General features: G+C 46.2%; 2 protein-coding genes across 3 annotated transcripts in view; both read left to right on the top strand.

Moving 5' to 3' along the window:
* Positions 1-4,952: 4,952 nt before the first annotated feature.
* LOC139424339 (pyrroline-5-carboxylate reductase 1, mitochondrial-like) lies at positions 4,953-21,714 on the top strand. The gene is made up of 9 exons (XM_071176074.1): positions 4,953-5,096; positions 6,274-6,362; positions 6,607-6,677; positions 9,229-9,408; positions 10,875-10,982; positions 11,414-11,527; positions 12,130-12,222; positions 17,461-17,624; positions 17,703-21,714. Exons 2-9 carry the CDS (start codon positions 6,296-6,298, stop codon positions 17,872-17,874), a joined length of 969 nt encoding a protein of 322 aa, XP_071032175.1. The 5' UTR covers positions 4,953-5,096; positions 6,274-6,295; the 3' UTR covers positions 17,875-21,714.
* A 3,675-nt stretch (positions 21,715-25,389) lies between these two features.
* The window catches only part of LOC139423738 (transcription factor MafG-like), a 28,727-nt gene continuing 27,150 nt past the window's right edge, over positions 25,390-26,966 (top strand). For both annotated transcript variants that reach the window (XM_071175354.1, XM_071175353.1), the window contains exon 1: positions 25,390-26,099. The gene's annotated coding sequence lies outside the window, so the exon portion shown is untranslated. The remainder of the gene's footprint in view (positions 26,100-26,966) is intronic.

Genomic DNA, 26,966 nt, shown 5'->3' with positions numbered 1-26,966 from the left:
CCCCTAACCTAAACCCTAACCCTAACCTTAACCCCTACCCTAACCCTAACCCTAACCCTAACCAAACCCTAATCCTAAACCTACTCTTAACCTTTACCTCAACCATTTTAAATGTCAACTTCAATGGGGGTAGGGACGTCCCAAGGATACCAGATTGCACAAGACCTTTCTAACATGGCTGTGCTCTGAATGACAAGTATTACACAACCTGTTGGCTGTCTCTCTCTTTTGTGTTGTAGTTTTTCATCCGGCGGCCACCATTTGTAATTCCCCCGTGCAGGGAGAGAGATAGCCCTACGGTGGAACAGGAACCATAGACTGAGAAATTTACATTTCACAGAACATCTCGTGGCTTGTGCCCTCTTCTCCCCTTCTCCTCCCTCCATCTCTCTCTCTCCATTCTGCACTCCCTCCTGCCCTCTTCTCTTCTCTCCCTCTCCTCCCTCCATCTCTCTCCCATCTCTCCATTCTGCGCTCCTTCCTGCCCTCTTCTCCCCCTCTCCTCCCTCCATCTCTCTCTCTCCATTCTGCGCTCCCTCCTGCCCTCTTCTCCCCCTCTCCTCGCTCCATCTCTCTCTCTCCATTCTGCGCTCCCTCCTGCCCTCTTCTCCCCCTCTCCTCCCTCCATCTCTCTCTCTCTCCATTCTGCGCTCCCTCCTGCCCTCTTCTCTCCCTCTCCTCCCTCCATCTCTCTCTCTCTCCATTCTGCGCTCCCTCCTGCCCTCTTCTCCCCCTCTCCTCCCTCCTTCATCTCTCTCTCTCCATTCTGCGCGTACTCCTGCCCTCTTCTCCCCCTCTCCTCTCTCCATCTCTCTCTCTCTCTCCCTCCTGCCCTCTTCTCTCCCTCTTCTCCCTCCTTCATCTCTCTCTCTCCATTCTGCACGCCCTCCTGCCCTCTTCTCCCCCTCTCCTCCCTCCATCGCTCTCTCTCTCCATTCTGTGCTCCTCCATCTAAGAGAGAGAGACAGATGAGTGCCCTAGAGTGAACTTGTCTGCCTGTGTTATTAGCTATGCGTATCTCTACACCCGACAAGCAGTGTGTGTGTGTGTGTGTGTGTGTGTGTGTGTGTGTGGTCCACACCTCGCTTAGATGCCCCCTCTCCCCTCTGCAAACCAAAACTGATTCAGGCAGTCTGTGGTATTTTTAATAAATCTCTGGGGATTTCTTTTTCAGAAAAAGAGCGAATGAGTGTTGTCACGCCTCAGTACTCACGCAGGGGAATAGATAGTGCCAAGGCAGTCGGTGTTAAATTGACTTGTGAGAGGAGAGAGAGCGGGGGGGGGAGAGAGAAAGATAGAGAGGGGGGGGGGGGGGGGCTGGAAGGCACAAATCAATACGTTTTTCATTCAGACACTTTTCAAGATTGGTTGGAAGGAGAAAACAACTATGTTTGAGTGTTTGAGAGATCACATTGAGTGATTTTGAACCATTAATTTTGCCACAGATGTTCTTTCTGCCAGCTACAATCTCTTCTTGGCTCCCTAAAATATTTATATTTCCTCACCATTAAATATATTCAAATACTCTGAGAGAGAGAGAGGCTAGTTTTGACACCACCAGTGGGACCGCAATAAATCAGGTGTCGGGACGAAAATGGCCCCGGGCCACAGGTTTCAGACCCTATCCTAGTGACAAGGGGTAGATTTGGGAATGGGCATTGAGTGCTGATCTAGGATCAAGTCCCCCTTGTCCATATAAACTAAATGATTGTGATCTAAAAGGCTAAACTGATCCTAGATCAACACTCCTACTCTGAGACGCTTGATTTATATGGTCGCTGTACCTAAGGGGAACCTCTACCTAGGGTATAGCTGACTTAATTCTCATCCTGTACAACTGACAGAGAGGGTAACAGCTGGGATAGTTGGAACGGAACCCCCCTTGGCCGTGCATTCTGATGTGTATATATAGCTTCTGCTGGTATGAACGGTATTCCACTGCAGGGCATTCTTCTTTTCTCACTCCGTCCGAAGCCTGGGTTCAAATACTATTTGAAATAATTTCAAATACTTGATCTGTGCTTGATTGAGCTTGCCTGGCTTAATGGACGAATAGAATAGTTTACAACACTGTAAACCCCACCTATCTGGCACTCCAGGCAGGCTAGAGCAAAGATTTAAAATACTAATTGAACCCAGGTCTGCTCCATAGTTCAGTTCAGCACAGTGCAAAACAGAATGTGGTTCTACCTGCAGGTATCTGGAGCCCCAAACACACTTGACTAGGAAAAATGGAAGCACTGTTTTTATCTACAAGGGATTTTGGAGTCATTTTAGAACGAACACAAGAAAGACAGAACACCGTTAATGAATGTATTCAGACAGACATGGGACATAGCGCTCATTAAAGTGGGGACACACAGTGGTTGAGCCTATGTCTAATTTTAAGGGTCTTCGTCAAATTACCCAGACAGACAGCAAGTACCCAGGGATCCAGGAAGGGAAAACGTCGAAGCCGACCAATCACATATCCCTTTTAATATTCTACTGTCTCACTAGCAAATGGTGGCTGTGTGTTTCTTGATGTGCAATTCTGCTCAAATCAATTAGGAAAACTTAGATTTGACCTCAACTTTTGATTTAAATTACAATCCCCTCTGTGTCTAGTTAGGTCATACAAAACTAAGTGTTATGAACCTTTTGTATAGTTTGATCACTGAATGTGTATTGAAATGGATGTAATAGCAGAGAGCATGTTCTGATAAGAAACAGATTGCTGTATGAAGACATGGCTCTGTCCCAAATGGCTCCCGATCCTGATCAAAAGTAGCGCCCTACATAGGGAGGGAATAGTAGGGTGTCATTTGGGATGCTTCCCATATACATGTATAGGGCCCCTAGTGAGTCCCCTAGTGAGGTTCCTATTGAGGCCCCTAGTGAGTCCCCTAGAGAAGCCAATAGTAAGTCCCCTAATGAGTCCCCTAGTGAGGCCCCTAGTGAGTCCCCTAGTGAATCCCTTAGTGAGGCCCCTAGTGAGTCCCCTAGTGAGGCCCCTAGTGAGTCTCCTAGCGAGGCTCCTAGTGAGCCCCCCAGTGAATCCCTTAGTGAGGCCCCTAGTGAATCCCCTAGTGAGGCCCTAGTGAGTCCCCTAGTGAGGCTCATAGTGAGTCCCCTAGTGAGGCCCCTAGTGAAACCCTAGGGAAGCCCAAGTGAGGCCCCTAGTGAAGCCCTAGTGAAGCTCCTAGTAAGGCCCCTAGTGAAGCCCTGGTGAGGTACCTAGTGAATCTCCTAGTGAGGCCCCTAGTAAAAGCCCTAGTGAGGTCCCCAGTGAATCCCTTAGTGAGGCCACTAGTGAGTCCCCTAGTGAGGCCCCTCGTGAGTCCCCTAGTGAGGCTCCTAGTGAGTCCCCTAGTGAGGCCCCTAGTGAAGCCCTAGTGAAGCTCCTAGTAAGGCCCCTAGTGAATCCCTGGTGAGGTCCCTAGTGAATCTCCTAGTGAGGCCTCTAGTAAAAGCCCTAGTGAGGTCCCTAGTGAATCTTCTAGTAAGGCCCCTAGTGAGGTCCCCAGTGAAGCTACTAGTGAGGTCCCTAGTGAATCTCCTAGTAAGGCCCCTAGTGAGGTCTTTAGTGAAGCTCCTAGTGAGGTCCCTAGTGAGGTCCCTAGTGAAGCTCCTAGTGAGGTCCCTAGTGAGGTCCCTAGTGAGGCTCCTAGTGAGCTCCCTATTGAGGCCCCTAGTGAAGCTCCTAGTGAGGCCCCTCAGACAGAACTTTTAGTCCTTAAAAAAATATATTGTCACCGATTATTTAACATGCAAAAGAGTTGAAATTAAACGGAGCTGACTCTGACTCAGACATATCTGTCTCTTCTCATATTAATGCCAGATGAGTTATCTCGGGAGCAGAGCAGATCAGACAGATATGTCTGTCTCTTCTCATATTAATGCCAGATGAGTTATCGTGGGAGCAGAGCAGATCAGACAGAAAAAAAGGAAATATATTATGTTAATTATATTGGTAATATTTGGTTTTTTGAGGCTTTTTGAGAATTTCCTATCCTATGATTCCGGTGAACTAAGTCCCCAACATGGAACTTCAGAGTGTCCAGCATTCCGAGAATGTCTGGCAGGCAGGGAATTCTGCATCTCTTAGATTCCTGGATAATCCGCTCCGTCAGGAGTCTAGCTCTGGTCTGGGTACCAGTCTTTGTAGCTGACATTAATCTCATTGCTACTCCGGTGGTAGCACGAGTGGAATGTTATAGCTGAATAGAGGATGGAAACCAGGCTAGTCTAGACCCACACATGGTCTGAATGTATGCAGTTTGGAAAAGACGGGGAAGGGGGGGGGGGCAATGTTCTCGGGGATCATCAAGCTGTTGACCTGGGTTGAAGGGGAGAGAGGAGAGGTTGCTGGGGGGAAGCTCAGGTGACAGGGTTGGGTTGGGGAGTCTGTTATGCACGGAATGTGCTAGTTCCTTTTTTTGTGTCGCTGCATATGGTCCTACAGATGTAGCTTCCGTCTATGACAGTGTCTCAGTAGTCTAACAAAGCGTTCTGTCCCCATTCGTCGTATTGTTTTCACCGACTGTCCAGGTTTTGAGATCAATGCAGATTAAGAAGAGAAGAAGAAGAGAGGTGACCCCAACTCATTGAACGACTTTACTATAACCTACTTTATTCATTTATAACACATTCACAGTGCACTCATAGCCCTCTTCTTCTCAACAGCTCGTTCAACTGATTTCATTCAGTCCCACACTTTCTATCGGTTATATATGGTGGCACTGGAAGTTAAGTGGTTTACATATTGGCACAAAATAAACGTAACCTACTTCTACAATGTGCATATGGCATTGAACTTGACCTATATTTTGGCTCCACTTACTTATTACTCTGGAAAATGATGCAACAGGGCACTTGAGACCACAAACCCCGCCCATAAGTGAATCAACGAGCCTAATCTTTACGCGGATTGGTAAGGAGTCTCCATTCATTGGTTCATTCTCATTCGCGTCATGACGGCTACCCGGAACACATAGAGATTGGAAGCCACGTTGACAACGAAGTGGTGTTTTGTTTCATTCCAAAACCGGTGAAATAACGGTAACTGCACCGGTGTGTCTGTCCAGCGGCCAAAGGGGTTGAAAATCGTACAGAAGGTAAGAGTACCTATTTTGCAAAGAACAATTTAAGCAATGTATGTTCTGTTGTTCATTAATTCATTTATTGCTCAGTCAGACAAGCTAGCTAGTGAGAAAGCATCAAAGACCAAAATAGTAACGTTACTGCACCACTAAGTTACTGTAAATAGCCATTGCTAATGTTACAAGCCCTGTTAGCTATATTTGCTGCTGCAAGAACGAATACAAATTGCTAAACAGCTACAGTAAGTGTACAATTATCTGGTTGTAGCTGGCTAGTTATGCATTACAATGTATTGATTGATGTCTTGAACCTCAAACGAGATCATGCAAGCTGCCTACTGTTAACCTACCTAACTAAATGTTATGCTAAATATTCCCAACGGAAGTATACTGAACAAAAATATAAACGCAACATACAACAATGTTACAGTTCATCTGAGGAAATCAGTCAATTGAAATAAATGAATTAGGCCCGAATCTATGGATTTCAGATGACTGGGAATGCAGATATGCATCTGTTGGTCATAGATACCTTAAAAGAAATGGGCCTCAGGATCTCGTCACGTTATTTCGGTGCATTCAAATTGCCATCTATAAAATGCAATTGTGTTTTTTTTTTGTCCATAGTTTATTCCGGGCCCATACTATAACCAACCGCCACCATGGGGCACTCTGTATACAACGTTGACATCAGCAAACCGCTCGCACACATGACTCCATACACGTAGTCTGCGGTTGTGAGGCTGGTTGGACATACTGCCAAATTCTCTAAAATGACGGAGGCAGCTTATGGTAGAGAAATAAACATTAAATTATCTGGCAACAGCTCTGGTGGACATTCCTTTATTTAGCAGGCCTATTGCACGCTCCCTCAACTTGAGATCTGTGGCATTGTGTTGTGTGACAAAACTGCACAGTCTTAGAGTGGCCTTTTGTTGTCCCCAGCACAAGGTGCACCTGTGTAATAATCATGCGGTTTAATCAGCTTCTTGATATGCCACACCTGTCAGGTGGATGGATTATCTTGGCAAAGGAGAAATGCTCACTAACAGGGATGTAAAGAAATTTGTGCACATAATTTGAGAGCAGTAATCTTTTTGTGCGTGTAACTGTTTAGCTAAAGTTATTGTGCCTTTGTGCTGACTGTAATATGTCATGTTTTTGTGCTGACTGTAAGATCTGGGCTTTGCAGGACAAGCCACTTCACCGGAAAGATGAGTGTAGGATTCATCGGAGCCGGCCAGCTGGCTCACGCGCTGGTGAAAGGGTTCACATCTGCGGGTAAGGAACCGCCAACCGGTTATGATGACCAACAGGCCGTGACCCATTTTTTTTTTTTTTTTATCTGTCTGGCCAGGGCAGGTCACTCTGACTGCTCGTGTACACAAGACTGGGCCCTGAAATGTCAACAAACGGTAGCTGTTATCAGTTGCAGTTCCAGTGACGCAAATCTGTGTTGTGCCCTGACCTCATCTCTCTCTTTAATCCTTTCTGTGCCCATCCTCTGTCTCCCTCTCTCCCCCAGGTGTAATAGCTACTCAGAGAATCATAGCCAGTTCTCCAGATACTGATCTGCCTACTGTTGCTGGCCTGAGGGTAAGAGGCAGGGATGTGTGTTTGTTCTGTTTGTGTGCGAGAGAGGGACAGGCCTGTGCAGGCTTACCTGTTTTGTCTGGATGAGAGGAAGTGTGTGTTGTGTATGTGCGTTGTTTAAATTGCCTTGCCTGGAAGGTGTGGATGTGTTTACGTGGCCTGGAAGGTGTGGGTGTGTTTACGTGGCCTGGAAGGTGTGGGTGTGTTTACGTGGCCTGGAAGGTGTGGGTGTGTTTACGTGGCCTGGAAGGTGTGGGTGTGTTTACGTGGCCTGGAGGGTGTGGGTGTGTTTACGTGGCCTGGAAGGTGTGGGTGTGTTTAGGTGGCCTGGAAGGTGTGGGTGTGTTTACGTGGCCTGGAAGGTGTGGGTGTGGATTAGAGGTCAACTGATTATGATTTTTCAACGCCGATACCGATTATTGGACGACCAAAAAAAGCCGATACCGATTAACCTGCCGATTTAAATAAAAAATATATATTTTATGTGTATGTAATAATGACAATTACAACAATACTGAATGAACCCTTTTATTCTAGCTTAATATAATACATAAATAAACTCTATTTAGTCTCAAATAAATAAGGAAACATGTTCAATTTGGTTTAAATAATGCAAAAACACAGTGTCGGAGAAGAAAGTAAAAGTGCAATATGTGCCATGTAAAAAAAGCCAACGTTTAAGTTCCTTGCTCAGAACATGAGAATATGAGAATAATATGAGAATATTCCCAGTTAAGAAGTTTTAGGTTGTAGTTATTATAGGAATTATGACGCATCGACTATTTCTCTCTACCATTTGTATTTCATATACCTTTGACTATTGGATGTTCTAATAGGACCTTTAGTATTGCCAGTCTAATCTTAGGAATTAATAGGCTTGAAGTCATAAAAAACGCTGTGCCTCAAGCATTGCTAAGAGCTGCTGGCAAACGCAGTAAAGTGCTGTTTGAATGAATGCTTACGAGCCTGCTGCTGCCTACCACCGCTCAGTCAGACCGCTCTATCAAATATCAAATCATGGACTTAATTCTAATAAACACACAGCCTTTGATCATTAATATGGTCAAATACGGAACCATTCTGTATTTTATCTAACGGGTGGCAACCCTAAGTCTAAATATTGCTGTTACATTGCACAACCTTCAATGTTATGTCATAATTGTGTAAAATTCTGGTTCGCAACAAGCCAGGCGGCCCAAACTACTGCATATACCCTGACTCTGCTTGCACTGAACGCAAGAGAAGTGACACAATTTCCCAAGTTAATATTGCCTGCTAAAATGCATTTATTTTAACTAAATATGCAGGTTTTAAAAAATATAGTTCTGTGTATTGATTTTAAGAAAGGCATTGATGTTTATGGTTTAGGTACATTCGTGCAACGATTGTGCTTGGTTCGCGAATGCTCTTTTGTTAAATCATCACCCGTTTGGTAAAGTTTAAGTAGACTGTGATCTGATGATAAATTTAACAGGCACCGCATTGATTATATGCCACACACTACGCTAGTTAACGTAGTAATATCATCAAGGCTAGGCTACCTATGGCGGCAGGTAGCCTAGTGGTTAGAGGCGGGTAGCCTAGTGGTTAGAGCGTTGGACTAGTAACCGAAAGGTTGCAAGAACAAATCTCCGAGCTGACAAAGTAAACATCTGTCGTTCTGCCCCTGAACAAGGCAGTTAACCAACTGTTCCTAGGACGTCATTGAAAATAAGAATTTGTTCTTGACTTGCCTAGTTAACAACATTTTATTTTATTTTACCTTTATTTAACTAGTGATTGATTGTTTTTTCATAAGTTAAGTTTAAAGCTAGCTAGCAACTTACCATGGCTCATTGCAGCCACAAGGTCCTTTTTACCACTCGCGTAACAGGTGGTCAGCTGATGTGTTTGTGTGGCCTAGGGGGGTGGGTGTGTTTGTGTGGCCTAGGGGGGTGGGTGTGTTTGTGTGGCCTAGGGGGGGTGGGTGTGTTTGTGTGGCCTAGGGGGGGTGGGTGTGTGTTTGCGTGGCCCTGGAGGGGGTGGGGGTGTTTGCGTGGCCTGGAGGGTGTCTGTCTGTGTCTGAGTGTATAGGTAGGTAATGCTTCAACGTTTGTATGAGGGCTCTGCATTGTGTGTGTACACATCCTAGAAGGCCTTGCATATTCACTCTTAACCTGTCTCTCCCTCTTGTCTTCCCGTCTTTCTGTCTCTCCCTCTGTCTTCCCGTCTTTCTGTCTCTCCCTCTGTCTTCCCGTCTTTCTGTCTCTCCCTCTGTCTTCCCGTCTTTCTGTCTCTCCCTCTGTCTTCCCGTCTTTCTGTCTCTCCCTCTGTCTTCCCGTCTTTCTGTCTCTTCCTCTGTCTTCCCGTCTCTCCCTCTGTCTTCCAGTCTCTCTGTCTCTCCCTCCTCCTCTAGAAAATGGGTGCTATCCTCACCACCAGTCTCTCTGTCTCTCCCTCTTCCTCTAGAAAATGGGTGCTATCCTCACCACCAGTCTTTCTGTCTCTCCCTCCTCCTCTAGAAAATGGGTGCTATCCTCACCACCAGTCTCTCTGTCTCTCCCTCTTCCTCTAGAAAATGGGTGCTATCCTCACCACCAGTAACAAGGAGGTGGTGAACAAGAGTGATGTCCTGTTCCTGGCAGTCAAACCCCACATCATCCCCTTTGTGCTGGATGAGATTGGACCAGACATCGAGGACAGACACCTTATAGTGTCCTGTGCTGCAGGAGTCACCATCAGCTCTATAGAGAAGGTCAGAACCTGTCCTGGACCGGTCTGGTGGAGTCACCATCAGCTCTATAGAGAAGGTCAGAACCTGTCCTGGACCGGTCTGGTGGAGTTACCATCAGCTCTATAGAGAAGGTCAGAACCTGTCCTGGACCGGTCTGGTGGAGTCACCATCAGCTCTATAGAGAAGGTCAGAACCTGTCCTGGACCGGTCTGGTGGAGTCACCATCAGCTCTATAGAGAAGGTCAGAACCGGTCTGGTGGAGTCCATGGATCACTTGAAAAATAGTCTTGTTAGGTAGTGCCTATTTAGTTCTGTCCTCAATGTCAGAGGAAAACATAATGCAATGTTTTATGGTCACGTGGGTATAGTGAAATGTGTTGTTTTACAGGGTCAGCCATAGTAGTACTGCGCCCATGGAGAAAATGAGGATTAAGTGCCTTGCTCAAGGGCACATTGACAGGGTTGTTGTTGTTGTTAATATTATTATCATTGGCTCTGGGATTTGAACTAGCAACCATTCGGTAACTGGCCCAATATTGAAGAACCTAAAGAACGGTCAATGGACCAGGTGTCTTTTTTAAACACCAGTGCTGCCAGGACCCAAGAATTCCTCCTATAATCTCCTTTTATGACACTGTCCTCGTCACCTTTTGTTGTTATTTACATACCAGGGCCCCGTCTCCTCCATTTAGAAGTCTCCTTCCTGTACCTCCTCCGTGTAGTAGGAGGCTCCCTCCGGTACCACCTCCGTGTAGTAGGAGGCTCCATCCGGTACCTCCTCCGTGTAGTAGGAGGCTCCCTCCGGTACCACCTCCGTGTAGTAGGAGGCTCCATCCGGTACCTCCTCCGTGTAGTAGGAGGCTTCCTCCGGTACCTCCTCCGTGTAGTAGGAGGCTCCCTCCGGTACTTCCTCCGTGTAGTAGGAGGCTCCATCCGGTACCTCCTCCGTGTAGTAGGAGGCTTCCTCCGGTACCTCCTCCGTGTAGTAGGAGGCTCCCTCCGGTACCTCCTCCGTGTAGTAGGAGGCTCCCTCCGGTACCTCCTCCGTGTAGTAGGAGGCTCCCTCCGGTACCACCTCCGTGTAGTAGGAGGCTCCCTCCGTGTAGTAGGAGGCTCCCTCCGGTACCACCTCCGTGCAGTAGGAGGCTCCCTCCGGTACCTCCTCCGTGTAGTAGGAGGCTCCCTCCGGTACCTCCTCCGTGTAGTAGGAGGCTCCCTCCGGTACCTCCTCCGTGTAGTAGGAGGCTCCCTCCGGTACCTCCTCCGTGTAGTAGGAGGCTCCCTCCGGTACCTCCTCCGTGTAGTAGGAGGCTCCCTCCGGTACCACCTCTAACCAATATTATCATCCTCAGTCTGACCCCCCCCCCATCCATCCACTCACACATGTTCTCTTGTCAAATAATTGATCTTGACAAATCTTACAAGTGTTTCTCTCTTTACCTCTCTCCCCTTCACTAACCCATCTCTCTCTCCTTTTGTCCCCCCAGAAGCTGCTTCAGTACCGTCCGTTCCCCAAGGTGATGAGGTGTATGACCAACACCCCCGTCGTGGTGAGAGAGGGAGCTACAGTCTACGCTACAGGAACACATGCTGAGGTACACACACACACATTCACTAGGCACATGCTGAGGTACACACACATTAACTAGGCACATGCTGAGGTACACACACACACATTAACTAGGCACATGCTGAGGTACACACACACACACATTAACTAGGCACATGCTGAGGTACACACACATTAACTAGGCACATGCTGAGGTACACACACATTCACTAGGCACATTCTGAGGTACACACACACACATTAACTAGGCACATTCTGAGGTACACACACACACATTAACTAGGCACATGCTGAGGCACACACACACACATTCTTTAGGCACCAAACAGAAGAAAACCGGGTGAACCTGTTTCCGTTGCAAAAAAGTTTTTCTACAGTGAAATAAGGGTAAAATCTCCATCTCTTATCTTAATACCGTTCTCTCTCTTTCCCCATCCCCCCCCCCCCCTTCCCCAGGTGGAGGATGGTAAGTTGTTGGAACAGCTGATGGCCAGTGTTGGGTTCTGTACAGAGGTGGAGGAGGACCTTATCGATGCCGTCACCGGCCTCAGTGGCAGCGGCCCCGCCTACGTGAGTTACTGACCTATCATAGAGGGGTAGAGGGGCCTGGCCATGCCTACGTGAGTCACTGACCTATCATAGAGGGGTATAGGGGCCTGACCTATAATAGAGGGGTAGAGGGGCCTGGCCATGCCTACGTGAGTCACTGACCTATCGTAGAGGGGCCTGGCCATTCCTACGTGAGTCACTGACCTATCATAGAGGGGTAGAGGGGCCTGGCCATGCCTACGTGAGTCACTGACCTATCCTAGAGGGGCCTGGCCATGCCTACATGAGTCACTGACCTATCCTAGAGGGGCCTGGCCATGCCTACGTGAGTCACTGACCTATCATAGAGGGGTAGAGGGGCCATGCCTACGTGAGTCACTGACCTATCATAGAGGGGTAGAGGGGCCTGGCCATGCCTACGTGAGTCACTGACCTATCATAGAGGGGTAGAGGGGCCTGGCCATGCCTACGTGAGTCACTGACCTATCATAGAGGGGTAGAGGGGGTGAGTCACTGTTGACCTTCCTCCATACAAATTACACACTGCTAAGAACCCACTCACAATGTATCTCAGTGAGTGATTTCTGGCCTAAATAAAGAAGTGCTTGTGTGTGTGATGACAGGCGTTCACAGCTCTGGATGCCCTAGCCGATGGAGGGGTGAAGATGGGTCTACCCAGGAGACTAGCGGTCAGACTGGGAGCTCAGGCACTACTGGTCAGTAACATCATAGTATCACACTGTAACATATCATTACACTGTCACCTATCATTACACTGTCACATATCATTACACTGTCACATATCATTACACTGTCACCTATCATTACACTGTCACCTATCATCACACTGTCACCTATCATTACACTGTCACATATCATTACACTGTCACATATCATTACACTGTCACATATCATTACACTGTCACATATCATTACACTGTCACATATCATTACACTGTCACATATCATCACACTGTCACATATCATTACACTGTCACATATCATTACACTGTCACATATCATTACACTGTCACATATCATTACACTGTCACATATCATCACACTGTCACATATCATTACACTGTCACATATCATTACACTGTCACATATCATTACAGCTCAGGTCTAACTGGTCAGTAACATCATATCATTACACTGTCACATATCATTACACTGTCACATCATTACACTGTAACATATCATTACACTGTCACATATCATTACACTGTCACATATCATTACAGCTCAGGTCTAACTGGTCAGTAACATCATATCATTACACTGTCACATATCATTACAGCTCAGGTCTAACTGGTCAGTAACATCATATCATTACACTCACATATCATCACACTGTAACATATCATCACACTGTAACATATCATTACACTGTCACATATCATTACACTGTCACATATCATCACACTGTAACATATCATCACACTGTCACATATCATTACACTGTAACATATATCATTACAGCTCAGGTCTAACTGGTCAGTAACATCATATCATTACACTGTCACATATCATCACACTGTAACATCATCACACTGTAACATATCATCACACTGTCACATATCATCACACTGTAACATATCATTACACTGTCACATATCATTACACTGTAACATATCATTCATTACACTGTCACATATCATTACAGCTCAGGTCTAACTGGTCAGTAACATCATATCATTACACTGTAACATATCATTACGCTGTCACATATCATTACACTGTCACATATCATTTCAGCTCAGGTCTAACTGGTCAGTAACATATCATTACACTGTCACATATCATCACACTGTAACATATATCATTACAGCTCAGGTCTAACTGGTCAGTAACATCATATCATTACACTGTCACATATCATCACACTGTAACATATCATCACACTGTCACATATCATTACACTGTCACATATCATCACACTGTAACATATATCATTACAGCTCAGGTCTAACTGGTCAGTAACATCATATCATTACACTGTCACATATCATCACACTGTAACATATCATCACACTGTCACATATCATCACACTGTAACATATCATTCATTAGACTGTCACATATCATTACAGCTCAGGTCTAACTGGTCAGTAACATCATATCATTACACTGTAACATATCATTACACTGTCACACATCATTACACTGTCACATCATTACACTGTCACATATCATTACACTGTCACATATCATTTCAGCTCAGGTCTAACTGGTCAGTAACATATCATTACACTGTCACATATCATTACACTGTCACACATCATTACACTGTCACACATCATTACACTGTAACATATCATTACAGCTCAGGTCTAACTGGTCAGTAACATCATATCATTACACTGTCACATATCATTACAGCTCAGGTCTAACTGGTCAGTAACATCATATCATTACACTGTCACATCATTACACTGTAACATATCATTACAGCTCAGGTCTAACTGGTCAGTAACATCATATCATTACACTGTCACATATCATTACACTGTCACACATCATTACACTGTCACATCATTACACTGTCACATATCATTACACTGTCACATATCATCACACTGTAACATATCATTCATTAGACTGTCACATATCATTACAGCTCAGGTCTAACTGGTCAGTAACATCATATCATTACACTGTAACATATCATTACACTGTCACACATCATTACACTGTCACATCATTACACTGTCACATATCATTACACTGTCACATATCATTTCAGCTCAGGTCTAACTGGTCAGTAACATATCATTACACTGTCACACATCATTACACTGTCACACATCATTACACTGTCACACATCATTACACTGTAACATATCATTACAGCTCAGGTCTAACTGGTCAGTAACATCATATCATTACACTGTCACATATCATTACAGCTCAGGTCTAACTGGTCAGTAACATCATATCATTACACTGTCACATCATTACACTGTAACATATCATTACAGCTCAGGTCTAACTGGTCAGTAACATCATATCATTACACTGTCACATATCATTACAGCTCAGGTCTAACTGGTCAGTACTGTACTAACAGCAACCCATCGTTACACCAGACAATCAGAGCCCAAACAGCAACCCATCGTTACACCAGACAGACCAGAGCCCAAACAGCAACCCATCGTTACACCAGACAGACCAGAGCCCAAACAGCAACCCATCGTTACACCAGACAGACCAGAGCCCAAACAGCAACCCATCGTTACACCAGACAGACCAGAGCCCAAACAGCAACCCATCGTTACACCAGACAGACCAGAGCCCAAACAGCTACCCATCGTTACACCAGACAATCAGAGCCCAAACAGCAACCCAACGTTATACCAGACAGACCAGAACCCAAACAGCTACCCATCGTTACACCAGACAGACCAGAGCCCAAACAGCAACCCATCGTTACACCAGACAATCAGAGCCCAAACAGCTACCCATCATTACACCAGACAGACCAGAGCCCAAACAGCAACCCATCGTTACACCAGACAATCAGAGCCCAAACAGCAACCCAACGTTATACCAGACAGACCAGAACCCAAACAGCTACCCATCGTTACACCAGACAGACCAGAGCCCAAACAGCAACCCATCATTACACCAGACAATCAGAGCCCAAACAGCTACCCATCATTACACCAGACAGACCAGAGCCCAAACAGCAACCCATCGTTACACCAGACAATCAGAGCCCAAACAGCAACCCAACGTTATACCAGACAGACCAGAACCCAAACAGCTACCCATCGTTACACCAGACAGACCAGAGCCCAAACAGCAACCCATCGTTACACCAGACAATCAGAGCCCAAACAGCTACCCATCATTACACCAGACAGACCAGAGCCCAAACAGCAACCCATCGTTACACCAGACAATCAGAGCCCAAACAGCAACCCAACGTTATACCAGACAGACCAGAACCCAAACAGCTACCCATTGTTACACCAGACAGACCAGAGCCCAAACAGCAACCCATCGTTACACCAGACAATCAGAGCCCAAACAGCTACCCATCATTACACCAGACAGACCAGAGCCCAAACAGCAACCCATCGTTATACCAGACAGACCAGAGCCCAAACAGCTACCCATCGACAGACCAGAGCCCAAACAGCAACCCATCGTTACACCAGACAATCAGAGCCCAAACAGCAACCCATTGTTACACCAGACAGACCAGAGCCCAAACAGCTACCCATCGTTACACCAGACAGACCAGAGCCCAAACAGATACCCATTGTTACACCAGACAGACCAGAGCCCAAACAGCAACCCATCGTTATACCAGACAGACCAGAGCCCAAACAGCTACCCATCGTTACACCAGACAGACCAGAGCCCAAACAGCAACCCATCGTTACACCAGACAATCAGAGCCCAAACAGCAACCCATTGTTACACCAGACAGACCAGAGCCCAAACAGCTACCCATCGTTACACCAGACAGACCAGAGCCCAAACAGATACCCATTGTTACACCAGACAGACCAGAGCCCAAACAGCTACCCAACGTTATACCAGACAGACCAGAGCCCAAACAGCTACCCATCATTACACCAGACAGACCAGAGCAACAGTAGTAGAATGGAGGACCGTTTTTCTGAATTCAACATGACATTTTTTAGCGTTGGAATTTCACTTTGTTGCCTGTATAGAACACATTTAAAACATTGTCACACTGCATTGTTCTGAGCCCCAGACTAGACTGGTCCCGGGGTAGCTTAATTAACCTGTGTTCACACAAGCATTTGCTACCTCTGGACTAAGCTACGGAGTCACTTGTATTCCTTAGGCCTGAGCTAACGGACAAACACAACATGCAACCAACACATCTGACACGGGACCAATGTTATAAGCAATACGACGTTTATTAACACATTATTTCACATTGCTTCTAGACTAGCATTTGATTTCCAACGGTACTAGTTTGTATAAACCTTGCTGTCTGCCTGACCTTAAATCATTTTTCACTTATGAAATTAGATCTCACCCCTGTAAAGACGATGCTGTGCACGAACGAGACGGCAACTTTTCTGCTCCCGGCGAAATCATGCAACAATAATAATATTATCATGGATATATCCAATTACAGTAAATGTCAATATTAAATCTATGAAATAAATGAAAATGGAGCGTTTGCTGCTCTTCCAGCTGTAGAGTTTTTAGCTTTAGTTGGCTGAGTAAGAAGGCGTTTGCCAGCCTGCTACATAGCAACCATTTCTGTTTTGCATAGCAACCAATGTTTATGCCCGGATGAAAGTGTTTTGTCCTCAGATGGAATAGTTCTCAATGTAACGCGCAGAACGCATCGCAAGCATATGTACATTAAGGGATTGTGATTGGACAGTGACCATTCTAGGCGATGTTCTTGACCCGGATTCACACTCACTGGCAATTTATGCACGGTGTTTCTGGGGCTAGTGTGCACGGTGTTTCTGGGGCTAGTGTGCACGGTGTTTCTGGGGCTAGTGTGCACGGTGTTTCTGGGGCTAGTGTGCACGGTGTTTCTGGGGCTAGTGTGCACGGTGTTTTTGGGGCTAGTGTGCACGGTGTTTCTGGGGCTAGTGTGCACTGTGTTTCTGGGGCTAGTGTGCACGGTGTTTCTGGGGCTAGTGTGCACGGTGTTTCTGGGGCTAGTGTGCGCTGTCTGAGCTAACGCTACTCTGGAGCAGGGCAGCTAGCTTGTGCTAAGGTGGATGCTATCCCACTTTACAATGTGTGAACACTCGCTTAGTCCCGGGCTAACCCCAGATTGTAAATAATGATGACCTTTGAACTGTTTTTGCTTACTACCCCACCCCCCCCACCCCAGCTCCCATTTTAATTCTAAAATCTAAACGGAGTCAATATGATGCCCTTGCTGGTTTTGTGGTTGACTGATGGTGACTCCCTCCCTCTGTCTGTCTCTCCTCCTTCACCCACAGGGAGCAGCTAAGATGTTGTTGGACTCTGAGCTACACCCTGGCCAGCTGAAGGACAACGTGTGTTCCCCTGGGGGAGCCACCATCCACGCCCTGCACGTGATGGAGAGTGGCGGATTCCGCAGTCTGCTCATCAACGCCGTGGAGGCTTCTTGTATCAGGACACGGTGAGGGGGGGGGGGAGACACACACCTGAAACCAGACACACACAGACATGCTGACTTACCTCCTCCCCTCCTCCTCAGGGAGCTGCAGTTCCTAGCGGACCAGGAGCGCATCTCCCCGGCAGCCATTAAGAAGACCACCCTGGACAAGGTCCTGCAGCAGCCTGGGGTCAGCCAGGGGTCAGGGGTCAACGGCAAGCCAGGACTCAGCCTCAGGAGAAACCCCCCAGGACCTGTCAAGAAGAACAACTGAGATGGAGACACACACACACCACCTATAACACCAGGAATCCGCGTCAGGAGAAACCCCCCAGGACCTGTCAAGAAGAACAGCGATGGATGGACACACACATACACTCTCTCTCTCACAACATTTGGAAATGCAGCTTGCACAGACCCATAGCCTTGTCTGACAGGGAGTCCGTGTACACACACGTGAACAGAAATGCATGTACAACATGCCGCCTGTCTACCTTGTCTTCAGTCTGTCTGAGGATGTGTGTCTCCGCGGTGATAACGACCCAATGGGCCAAAACATCAGTGAATATTTCAGATAGAAATGCAATGCATAGAGCTGACATGATTCCTTATTCTGCATGACAGAGGAATTCATAGAATCTGTTCTTTGCAATGCATTTCTTTCTGAGCGTTTTCTTTTTAATGTTGCCCCTGCAGCCGAAGCAGGCAACAGATGGCTTCAGTGATGTATTTTTTTGCCTGATGACTCAAACTGAATTCTTCCCACTGCTCTGTTCACTGCACACGTTGAAGTTGTTTGTGGTGACGTCATAATGAGGGATGTTGTACAAAAGTGATCAGCGATTGGATCACCTCGAACCAATCAGAGCATCAAAGCCAATGACAATTTTTTTTTTTTTAAAACACCTCTTTACTCACGTGTGCTTTGACTCTGGCCCAACCCATTGGTTTCTGGGACCAATCGGAACCTTTGTGTTTGTGTTCAGGAAAACCGTCAGGGGCGGGGTACTCAGATCCAGACTCATGGCGGAGAATTAATGCTAGTGGCCTAGCGTTTTCACGGGAGCAAGGCATTTGGGTACCTAGGCAAGCCATTTCTAAGGTAGTGTCCCAAATTGCACCCTATTTTCCCCCTCCCCAATAGGGGTCAAAGGTAGTGCACTATAAAGGAAATAGGCTGCCATTTGGGATTTACACCAAGTGTACTATACAGACCGTTACAATGTATTTTCTATGAAGCCAGATCACGCCATGAAAAGCCTTTCATTGGGCTTGTTGTGATTTTCTTGTCGTTATTCTTGGCCTACAGTGTTATTTTATGGACTGACTGAACAACAATTGTTTTGAGTTTTTGTTTTTTTACATATTCTATTGTCCGTATGTTGTGGTCACCATCAGGACAAAAAATAAACACTAGCCACCAGACGAGTGAACACTAGCCACCAGACGAGTGAACACTAGCCACCAGACGAGTGAACACTAGCCACCAGACGAGTGAACACTAGCCACCAGACAAGTGAACACTAGCCACCAGACGAGTGATCACTAGCCACCAGACGAGTGAACACTAGCCACCAGACAAATGAACACTAGCCACCAGACAAATTAACACTAGCCACCAGACAAATGAACACTAGCCACCAGACGAGTGAACACTAGCCACCAGACGAGTGAACACTAGCCACCAGACGTGTGAATACTAGCCACCAGACGAGTGAACACTAGCCACCAGACGAGTGAACACTAGCCACCAGACGAGTGAACACTAGCCACCAGACGAGTGAACACTAGCCACCAGACGAGTGAACACTAGCCACCAGACAAGTGAACACTAGCCACCAGACGAGTGATCACTAGCCACCAGACGAGTGATCACTAGCCACCAGACGAGGGAACACTAGCCACCAGACAAATGAACACTAGCCACCAGACAAATGAACACTAGCCACCAGACAAATGAACACTAGCCACCAGACAAATGAACACTAGCCACCAGACAAATAAACACTAGCCACCAGACAAATAAACACTAGCCACCAGACAAATGAACAGTAGCCACCAGACAAATAAACACTAGCCACCAGACAAATGAACACTAGCCACCAGACAAATTAACAGTAGCCACCAGACAAGTGAACAGTAGCCACCAGACAAATGAACACTAGCCACTAGTAATCTGCATAGATTACCAGAACTAAACCATACCTGGAGATGTGTTCAACATCTCAGTAACCACAGCAACGTGATGTAACAATCTGATAATCTGCATAGATTACCAGAACTAAACCATACCTGGAGACATGTTCAACATCTCAGTAACCACAGCAACGTGATGTAACAATCTGATCATCTGCATAGATTACCAGAACTAAACCATACCTGGAGACGTGTTCAACATCTCAGTAACCACAGCAACGTGATGTAACAATCTGATCATCTGCATAGATTACCAGAACTAACCCATACCTGGAGACGTGTTCAACATCTCAGTAACCACAGCAATGTGATGTAACAATCTGATAATCTGCATAGATTACCAGAACTAACCCATACCTGGAGATGTGTTCAACATCTCAGTAACCACAGCAATGTGATGTAACAATCTGATAATCTGCATAGATTACCAGAACTAACCCATACCTGGAGATGTGTTCAACATCTCAGTAACCACAGCAACGTGATGTAACAATCTGATAATCTGCAGACATATTCTGTCTATCTGTTAAGTGAGGAAGACTCATCCTTCAGTGAAGATGCTACCATGTTATTATGTCTCTCTGAAAGGGAACGTGGGATTTAACCTTCCAGTATATTTACTTTATCTTCGTCGTCAGTCACTTTAACATGGAACTATTCATTTGTATGTTTTGATACTGATTAGGAAAATGTGTATGGTCAATTACCAAAGGCTCTGTCCTAAATTGTATAATGAGTTAGCATATGGTAGTGAAAGGAGGCAAGTTGAGGAAGCTACCTACCATAGAGTATTGGGATGCAGCCCAGCTCTAGCTGGTCAGTTGTTTCAACTCGGCATCTGGAGACACAGGGGAAGTCACAGTATATGGACATGTGTGTGTCCCCCCTGTTGCCTTGACAAGTACAGTTCTACAGATGTCATGGCCCGTCATCGTCACGTACTCAACGGGGGACAGACGGGGTAAAGTTTCAACCCCAGTGCCCCCACGGATACAAATAGACATTTTGTGAAGAGTGGCTGTGTACCAAATGTACCACCCTATTCCCTACATAGTGCTCTGAGGGTCCTGGTCCAGTGTTGTCTACTATACAGGGAATGTGGTGGCATTTGGGAGTCAGGATGTAGACAGTTTTTCCCTCGCTGCCATAGATACGGATTCTGATTGGTTGGCGAGGGAGGAAACGAGCCGCCGGTTTTAGAACCCTGTCGGCAATCTGAAGGAGGTGGGTGACATCTCAGGTCCAGGAGAGGTTCAGGGTGGATGTGGCATTCTATTCCCTATATAGTGCAACACTTCTGACTAGGACCCATAGGGCTGTGGTCAAAAGTAGTGCACTAGGAAATGTGGGTGCCAATGAGCATGCACAGACTGGCTCTTGGGGTTACCCAAGGTCAACATCTACTTTTTGGTGGCACATTGCTATTTAGATTGTAATGGGGGTGACCCCCTGCCCTCCTGCAATTCAAATCATGGTTCATTTCCTGTCTTTTTTTCTCTCCTTTTATACTCTACTTTTAAAGTCAAACTAAAAGAAAGTCATCCAAGTTAATTTTACTTCTACAATAACTTTTATATTACCTTCAACAATATGACGGGACACAGGCCAATTGTTTGTTTGCCTCTGAAATATGACTGCAGAAGACCATGTTGTGTGAGAGTTGTCCTCCACGGCGTGTCCATTGTAAAGTCTGCAGTTTGAATAGACGACATACTTTACGAGGCACCAGGTGTAGAAGGTAATGACAATATGCAGGAAAACCGCGGAGACAAGCGGCTGTGGAGATAAATGTTCCCCAATCACAGCGGAACAATACTAACCGCTTGCAGCCTACAGGATTACCTAGATTACGGTTAAAAGTGGCCTTTGATTAAAGTGTGTGTGTAAAAAAATAAATAAAGGCCTTGATTAAAACTGTCTCCCGCATCCCACTCCACGCTCCCGGCCCCAGAGTCTCTGCCGGCGTCCCTAATTCCACCCTACTCCCTATATAGTTGACTGATTTGGACCAGAGCCCTGGTCAACGGTAATACACTATAAAATGAATAGGGTGGTATCTGGGACCCAGCCTCTGTTTGTGTGTGGTGGGTTTTCAGGAGGAAGGGTTAGTACTGGAGACGCTGAAGTGGTTCACTAATCCCTCTTTTATTCTGAAAGGTTATTCTCCGCTGTGGCTGAGATAAGTCCTGCTCCTCAAGAGGATTCCATTTGACTCTCAATAACACACACATCTACACACAGTGTCGTCGGGAGAGGAGAGTTCAATAGCGGTTAATCCTCCCACAAAGTGTGTGTGTGTGTCATTCCAAAGGCCTTTGAACAGGAGGAATGGACCCTTCTTTTCCACTTGTCTTAGGCCAGGACTCTCCGACCCTGTTCCTGGAGAGATACCCTCCTGGAGGTTCACTCCGACCCTGTTCCTGGAGAGATACCCTCCTGGAGGTTCACTCCGACCCTGTTCCTGGAGAGAGACCCTCCTTTAGGTTTTCACTCCGACCCTGTTCCTGGAGAGAGACCCTCCTTTAGGTTTTCACTCCGACCCTGTTCCTGGAGAGATACCCTCCTGTAGGTTTTCACTCCGACCCCAGTTGTAACTAACCTGATGCAGCTGATCAACCAGCTAATTATTAGAATCAGGTGCGCTAGATTACGGTTGGAGCAAAAACATACAGGAGGGTAGCTGTCCAGGAACAGGGTCGGATTGGATTTACAGGATGATACCTCATTCAGACCTATAGCCAGATCTCATTCAGACCTATTGCCAGATTTCATTCAGACCTATAGCCATACCTCATTCAGACCTATGGCCAGATCTCATTCAGACCTATAGCCAGATCTCATTAAGACCTATAGCCATACCCCATTCAGACCAATAGCCATAGCTCATTCAGACCTATAGCCAGATCTCATAAAATTGTTTATCCATCTAGACAGACCAGACAGGCTCACCTCTGACGTGTGTGTGTGTGTGTGTGTGTGTGTGTGTGTGTGTGTGTGTGTGTGTGTGTGTGTGTGTGTGTGTGTGTGTGTGTGTGTGTGTGTGTGTGTGTGTGTGTGTGTGTGTGTGTGTGTGTGTGTGTGTGTGTGAGAGAGAGAGAGAACATTGATCTCAGAGATGATATTGTATCTCTAGATGCAGCTGATGGAACAGGAGATTGAAAGAGAGCGGGAGAACAGGAGGATGTGAGTCAGCACTCTGGGCTTCTCTTTGTGGTTCCGACATGGGTTGTGTTCCAAATGGAACCCTATTCCCTATATAGTGCACTACTTTTGACCAGGGACCATAGGGTTGTAGCTAAAAGTAGTGCACTATAAATGGAATAGGGTGCCATTTTGGGACAAATTCCTTCAAACGGTATTTTTAGGCGCCTTTCAACTGGACCTAGTCCTAAACGAGACAGATCTATAGTTTATGTACAGATCTAGACAGATCTATAGTTTATGTACAGATCTAGACAGATCTATAGTTTATGTACAGATCTAGACAGAACTATAGTTTATGTACAGATCTAGAAGGTCTATAGTTTATGTACAGATCTAGACAGAACTATAGTTTATGTACAGATCTAGACAGATCTATAGTTTATGTACAGATGTAGACAGATCTATAGTTTATGTACAGATCTAGACAGATCTATAGTTTATGTACAGATCTAGACAGATCTATAGTTTATGTACAGATCTAGACAGATCTATAGTTTATGTATAGATCTAGCTATTATGGGTAGTCATCTAAAGTGGCATCCTCTCCCCCTCTCCTTCTCTCCCTCTCATCTCTCTCCCCTCTCTCCATCTCCCTCTCTCCTCTCTCCCTCTCCCCTCTCTCCTCTCCCCCTCTCCTCTCCCCCTCTCTTCTCCCTCTCCCCCTCTCCTCTCCCCTCTCTCCTCTCTCCCTCTCTTCTCCCCCTCTCCTCTCTCTCTCCTCTCTCTCCCTCTCCTCTCTCTCTCCTCTCCCCCCTCTCTCTCTCCTCTCCCCCTTTCTCTCTCTCTCCTCTCCCCCTCTCTCTCTCTCCTCTCCCTCCTCTCTCTCTCTCCTCTCCCTCCTCTCTCTATCTCCTCTCCCTCTCCTTATCTCTCCTCTCTCCCTCTCCTCTCCCCCTCTCCTTCCCCCTCCTCTCTCTCTCTCCTCTCCCCCTCTCCTTCCCTCTCCTCTCCCCCTCTCCTCTCTCTCTCTCCTCTCCCCCTCTCCTTCCCTCTCCTCTCTCTCCTCTCCCCCTCTCTCCTCTCCCCCTCTCCTTCCCTCTCCTCTCTCCCTCTCACCTCTCTCCCTACTCTCCTCCTCCCCCTCTTGTCTCCTCTTTTCTCGCCAAGTTTTGTTCTGTACACTGCAGATGAAAGACGACAAGGAGAGAAAGATAACGTAGTTTAGACCAGGGGTGTCAAACTCATTCCATGGAGGGCCTAGTGTGCAGTGGGTTTTCAGGAGGAAGGATTCTCACACCTCTGTGAGAATGCTGTTCATTGACTACAGCTTAGCGTTCAACACCATAGTGCCCCCAAAGCTCAAGGACCCTGGGAGAAACACCTCCCTCTGGAACTGCAGGGCCTAGTGTCTGCAGGTTTTGGTTTGTCCTTTCAGTTAAGACCTGGACAACCAGGTGAGGGGAGTTCTTTACTAATTACTGACCTTAATTCATCAATCAAGTACAAGGGAGGAGCGCAAATCGCTGGCCCTCTGTGGAACGTACTGTAGAACGGCATCTACCTGTAGCCGACTGTAAAGTTTGTTCTGTGTACATAGAGGGTGTATCTCAATAATCTAAAGTATAGAATGACCTCGTCTACAGTCCTTCAGTTTGTTCTGTGTACATAGAGGGTGTATCTCTTCTACAGTCCATCAGTTTGTTCTCTGTACGTAGATGGTGTATCTCTTCTACAGTCCATCAGTTTGTTCTCTGTACGTAGAGGGTGTATCTCTTCTACAGTCCTTCAGTTTGTTATGTGTACATAGAGGGTGTATCTCAATAATCTAAAGTATAGAAGGACCTCTTCTACAGTCCTTCAGTTTGTTCTCTGTACCTAGAGGGTGTATCTCAATAATCTAAAGTACAGAAGGACCTCGTCTACAGTCCTTCAGTTTGTTCTCTGTACATAGAGGGTGTATCTCAATAATCTAAAGTACAGAAGGACCTCGTCTACAGTCCTTCAGTTTGTTCTCTGTACATAGAGGGTGTATCTCGTCTACAGTCCTTCTGTTTGTTCTGTGTACCTAGAGGGTGTATCTCAATAATCTAAAGTACAGAATGACCTCGTCTACAGTCCTTCAGTTTGTTCTGTGTACATAGAGGGTGTATCTCAATAATCTAAAGTATAGAAGGACCTCTTCTACAGTCCTTTTAATTATTTTCTTGCAAGTTGCATAGATCGTTAATACATGGACAATAATTGTTCCATTTTGGTGAGTCCACGCTAACTCTTTGTCACTGATTCAGTGTGGGTGAGAGAGTCTTTGTGTGTGTGTTGTCGGCTTACTCGAGCCTAGCACTCCTCATACGCTTTTAAAAACACCGAAATATAACGTTATTCAGTAGTGAGTGCGAGAGTGTGTTGCCACTCAACCGAAGCTCGTGTTTTGCTGAGTGGGCACGCGCTCTGCTCTACTCTTTCCTACGTCGCGCCCGCCCGGGTGTGTGTGCTGCTGACTGCGGGCGCAGCGACATCATGCCGTTGGAGCGCTAGACACGCCGTTTTAAAGGGCTAGCCTCACTGTGCTGTGCCGTTCTCTCTCTCTCCCTCCATGCCTGCTGTGTGCTGCTGATTCATCACGATTAGGTGGTTAGCCAGCCTGCCTGCCAGCCATAGGCTACATGCACAAGCCATGCCAACCAGATTGAGTGGGGGCTTTCAAAGCTAAAGTAGACAAAGAAAGGGCTTGCTTGACAAACGTAGGCTAGGCTATAGCATCGCACTACAGTGCACAGAGAACAACATGTGTGGCGGTTGGGAATATTTCTGATAACTTCATTGCGAGATAGATTGATCATATCGAGAGTTACGGGGGGACTGGGAATCCCCCCCGGTTTTCAGAAATCAGACATCGTTAATCGGTTTACATAGAGTAGCCTAGCTAGATAAGGAAGAGGAAGATATATCGTGTATTCGGGATCTGTAGTTGAGTTGGAACTGTCTAGAAAACGTGATTATAGGTTAGGTGGCTGGAGATATTCACAGCAGAAGAACTGTCCGAGTATTCGAGTGCTGAAACGGAAGCAAGCGGAGCGGAGCGGAAAACGGGCCGCACTGGATAGGGACGCAACAACCGCGAGCGCGGTCAGCGTGTGTCTGTCTGTTGCTATTTCAGAGGTAAGATTCATAACAGCTGTTTTCAGGGAGTTGTTAACGTTGCACAATGATGATAGTGTAAACTCGACGTCACTTTCTAGTTATCTTGATGTCTTTAATTGTATGTGCCTTAGTTTAATATTGCCAAGAAGGCATGTGCGTGTCAAAAGTGAAAGAGACAAACGCATCGCAAATTTTATGACATTTGTTTTTTTTGTGTCAGGGGGTACGGGGGTTACAGTTTAAAACGTCTAGCCTCCACTTCTCCTTTTATTTGTGTCAAATCATTTCCCCGTATTTCGTATTTAGGGAACTATTATTTCTAAACGTTTTTTTTTCGGTTTATTTCGCGCGACAGCCACAGACAGTCCCATAGTAGTAACAGCAATAGCGGAAGACATGCTTGCTGATTCATCACAACGTTGTGTTTCTCGCTCGACGGTTGCGCGAGCTGAGTACAGGCACCGAGCGAGGGAGCCATGGCAACATGGCACCGGCGGGCTGACAAAGGTCTAGCTAGCGGGAGGAGGGGGGAGGAACGGTTCGTGCCTGTTGCGCCTAAATATTGCTACACCATTGCAGTGGTGGGAAAATACAGTAGCCTACACGGCTCAAAATTATATATATATTTTTTTATAATAAGCGACTGTTGATTCATATAAATCTTGCTTTATGTGTAATATGGGGCGTGTTTACACGATTGGTCGAAATTCAGCTAAAGGTGAACTGAACATCGGCGGTCAATTCAGATTGCTGAACAAGCTTTACCTATATAAATCCATAGCTTAAAGTAAGCAAGCACCATGTAATGATGATGATAATAAAATAGTTTTGTTTGTGTTTGAGAAACAAGCGCCCCCACTCCAAGGTTGACGCTACTTAGCAAAC

The sequence above is a fragment of the Oncorhynchus clarkii genome, chromosome 13 (assembly GCF_045791955.1).
Source record: "Oncorhynchus clarkii lewisi isolate Uvic-CL-2024 chromosome 13, UVic_Ocla_1.0, whole genome shotgun sequence".
In the NCBI taxonomy this organism is placed as follows: Eukaryota; Metazoa; Chordata; class Actinopteri; order Salmoniformes; family Salmonidae; genus Oncorhynchus; species Oncorhynchus clarkii.
Note: the sequence above shows the minus strand (reverse complement) of the source record. Positions and strands in the feature narration are given on the sequence as shown.

Coding starts and splice junctions, on each gene's coding strand:
- LOC139424339 (XM_071176074.1), top strand. CDS start 6,296: ATGAGTGTAGGATTCATCGGAGCCGGCCAGCTGGCTCACGCGCTGGTG. Junction 10,983..11,413: donor CTACAGGAACACATGCTGAG/GTACACACACAC, acceptor CCCCTTCCCCAG/GTGGAGGATGGTAAGTTGTT. Junction 17,625..17,702: donor GCTTCTTGTATCAGGACACG/GTGAGGGGGGGG, acceptor CCTCCTCCTCAG/GGAGCTGCAGTTCCTAGCGG.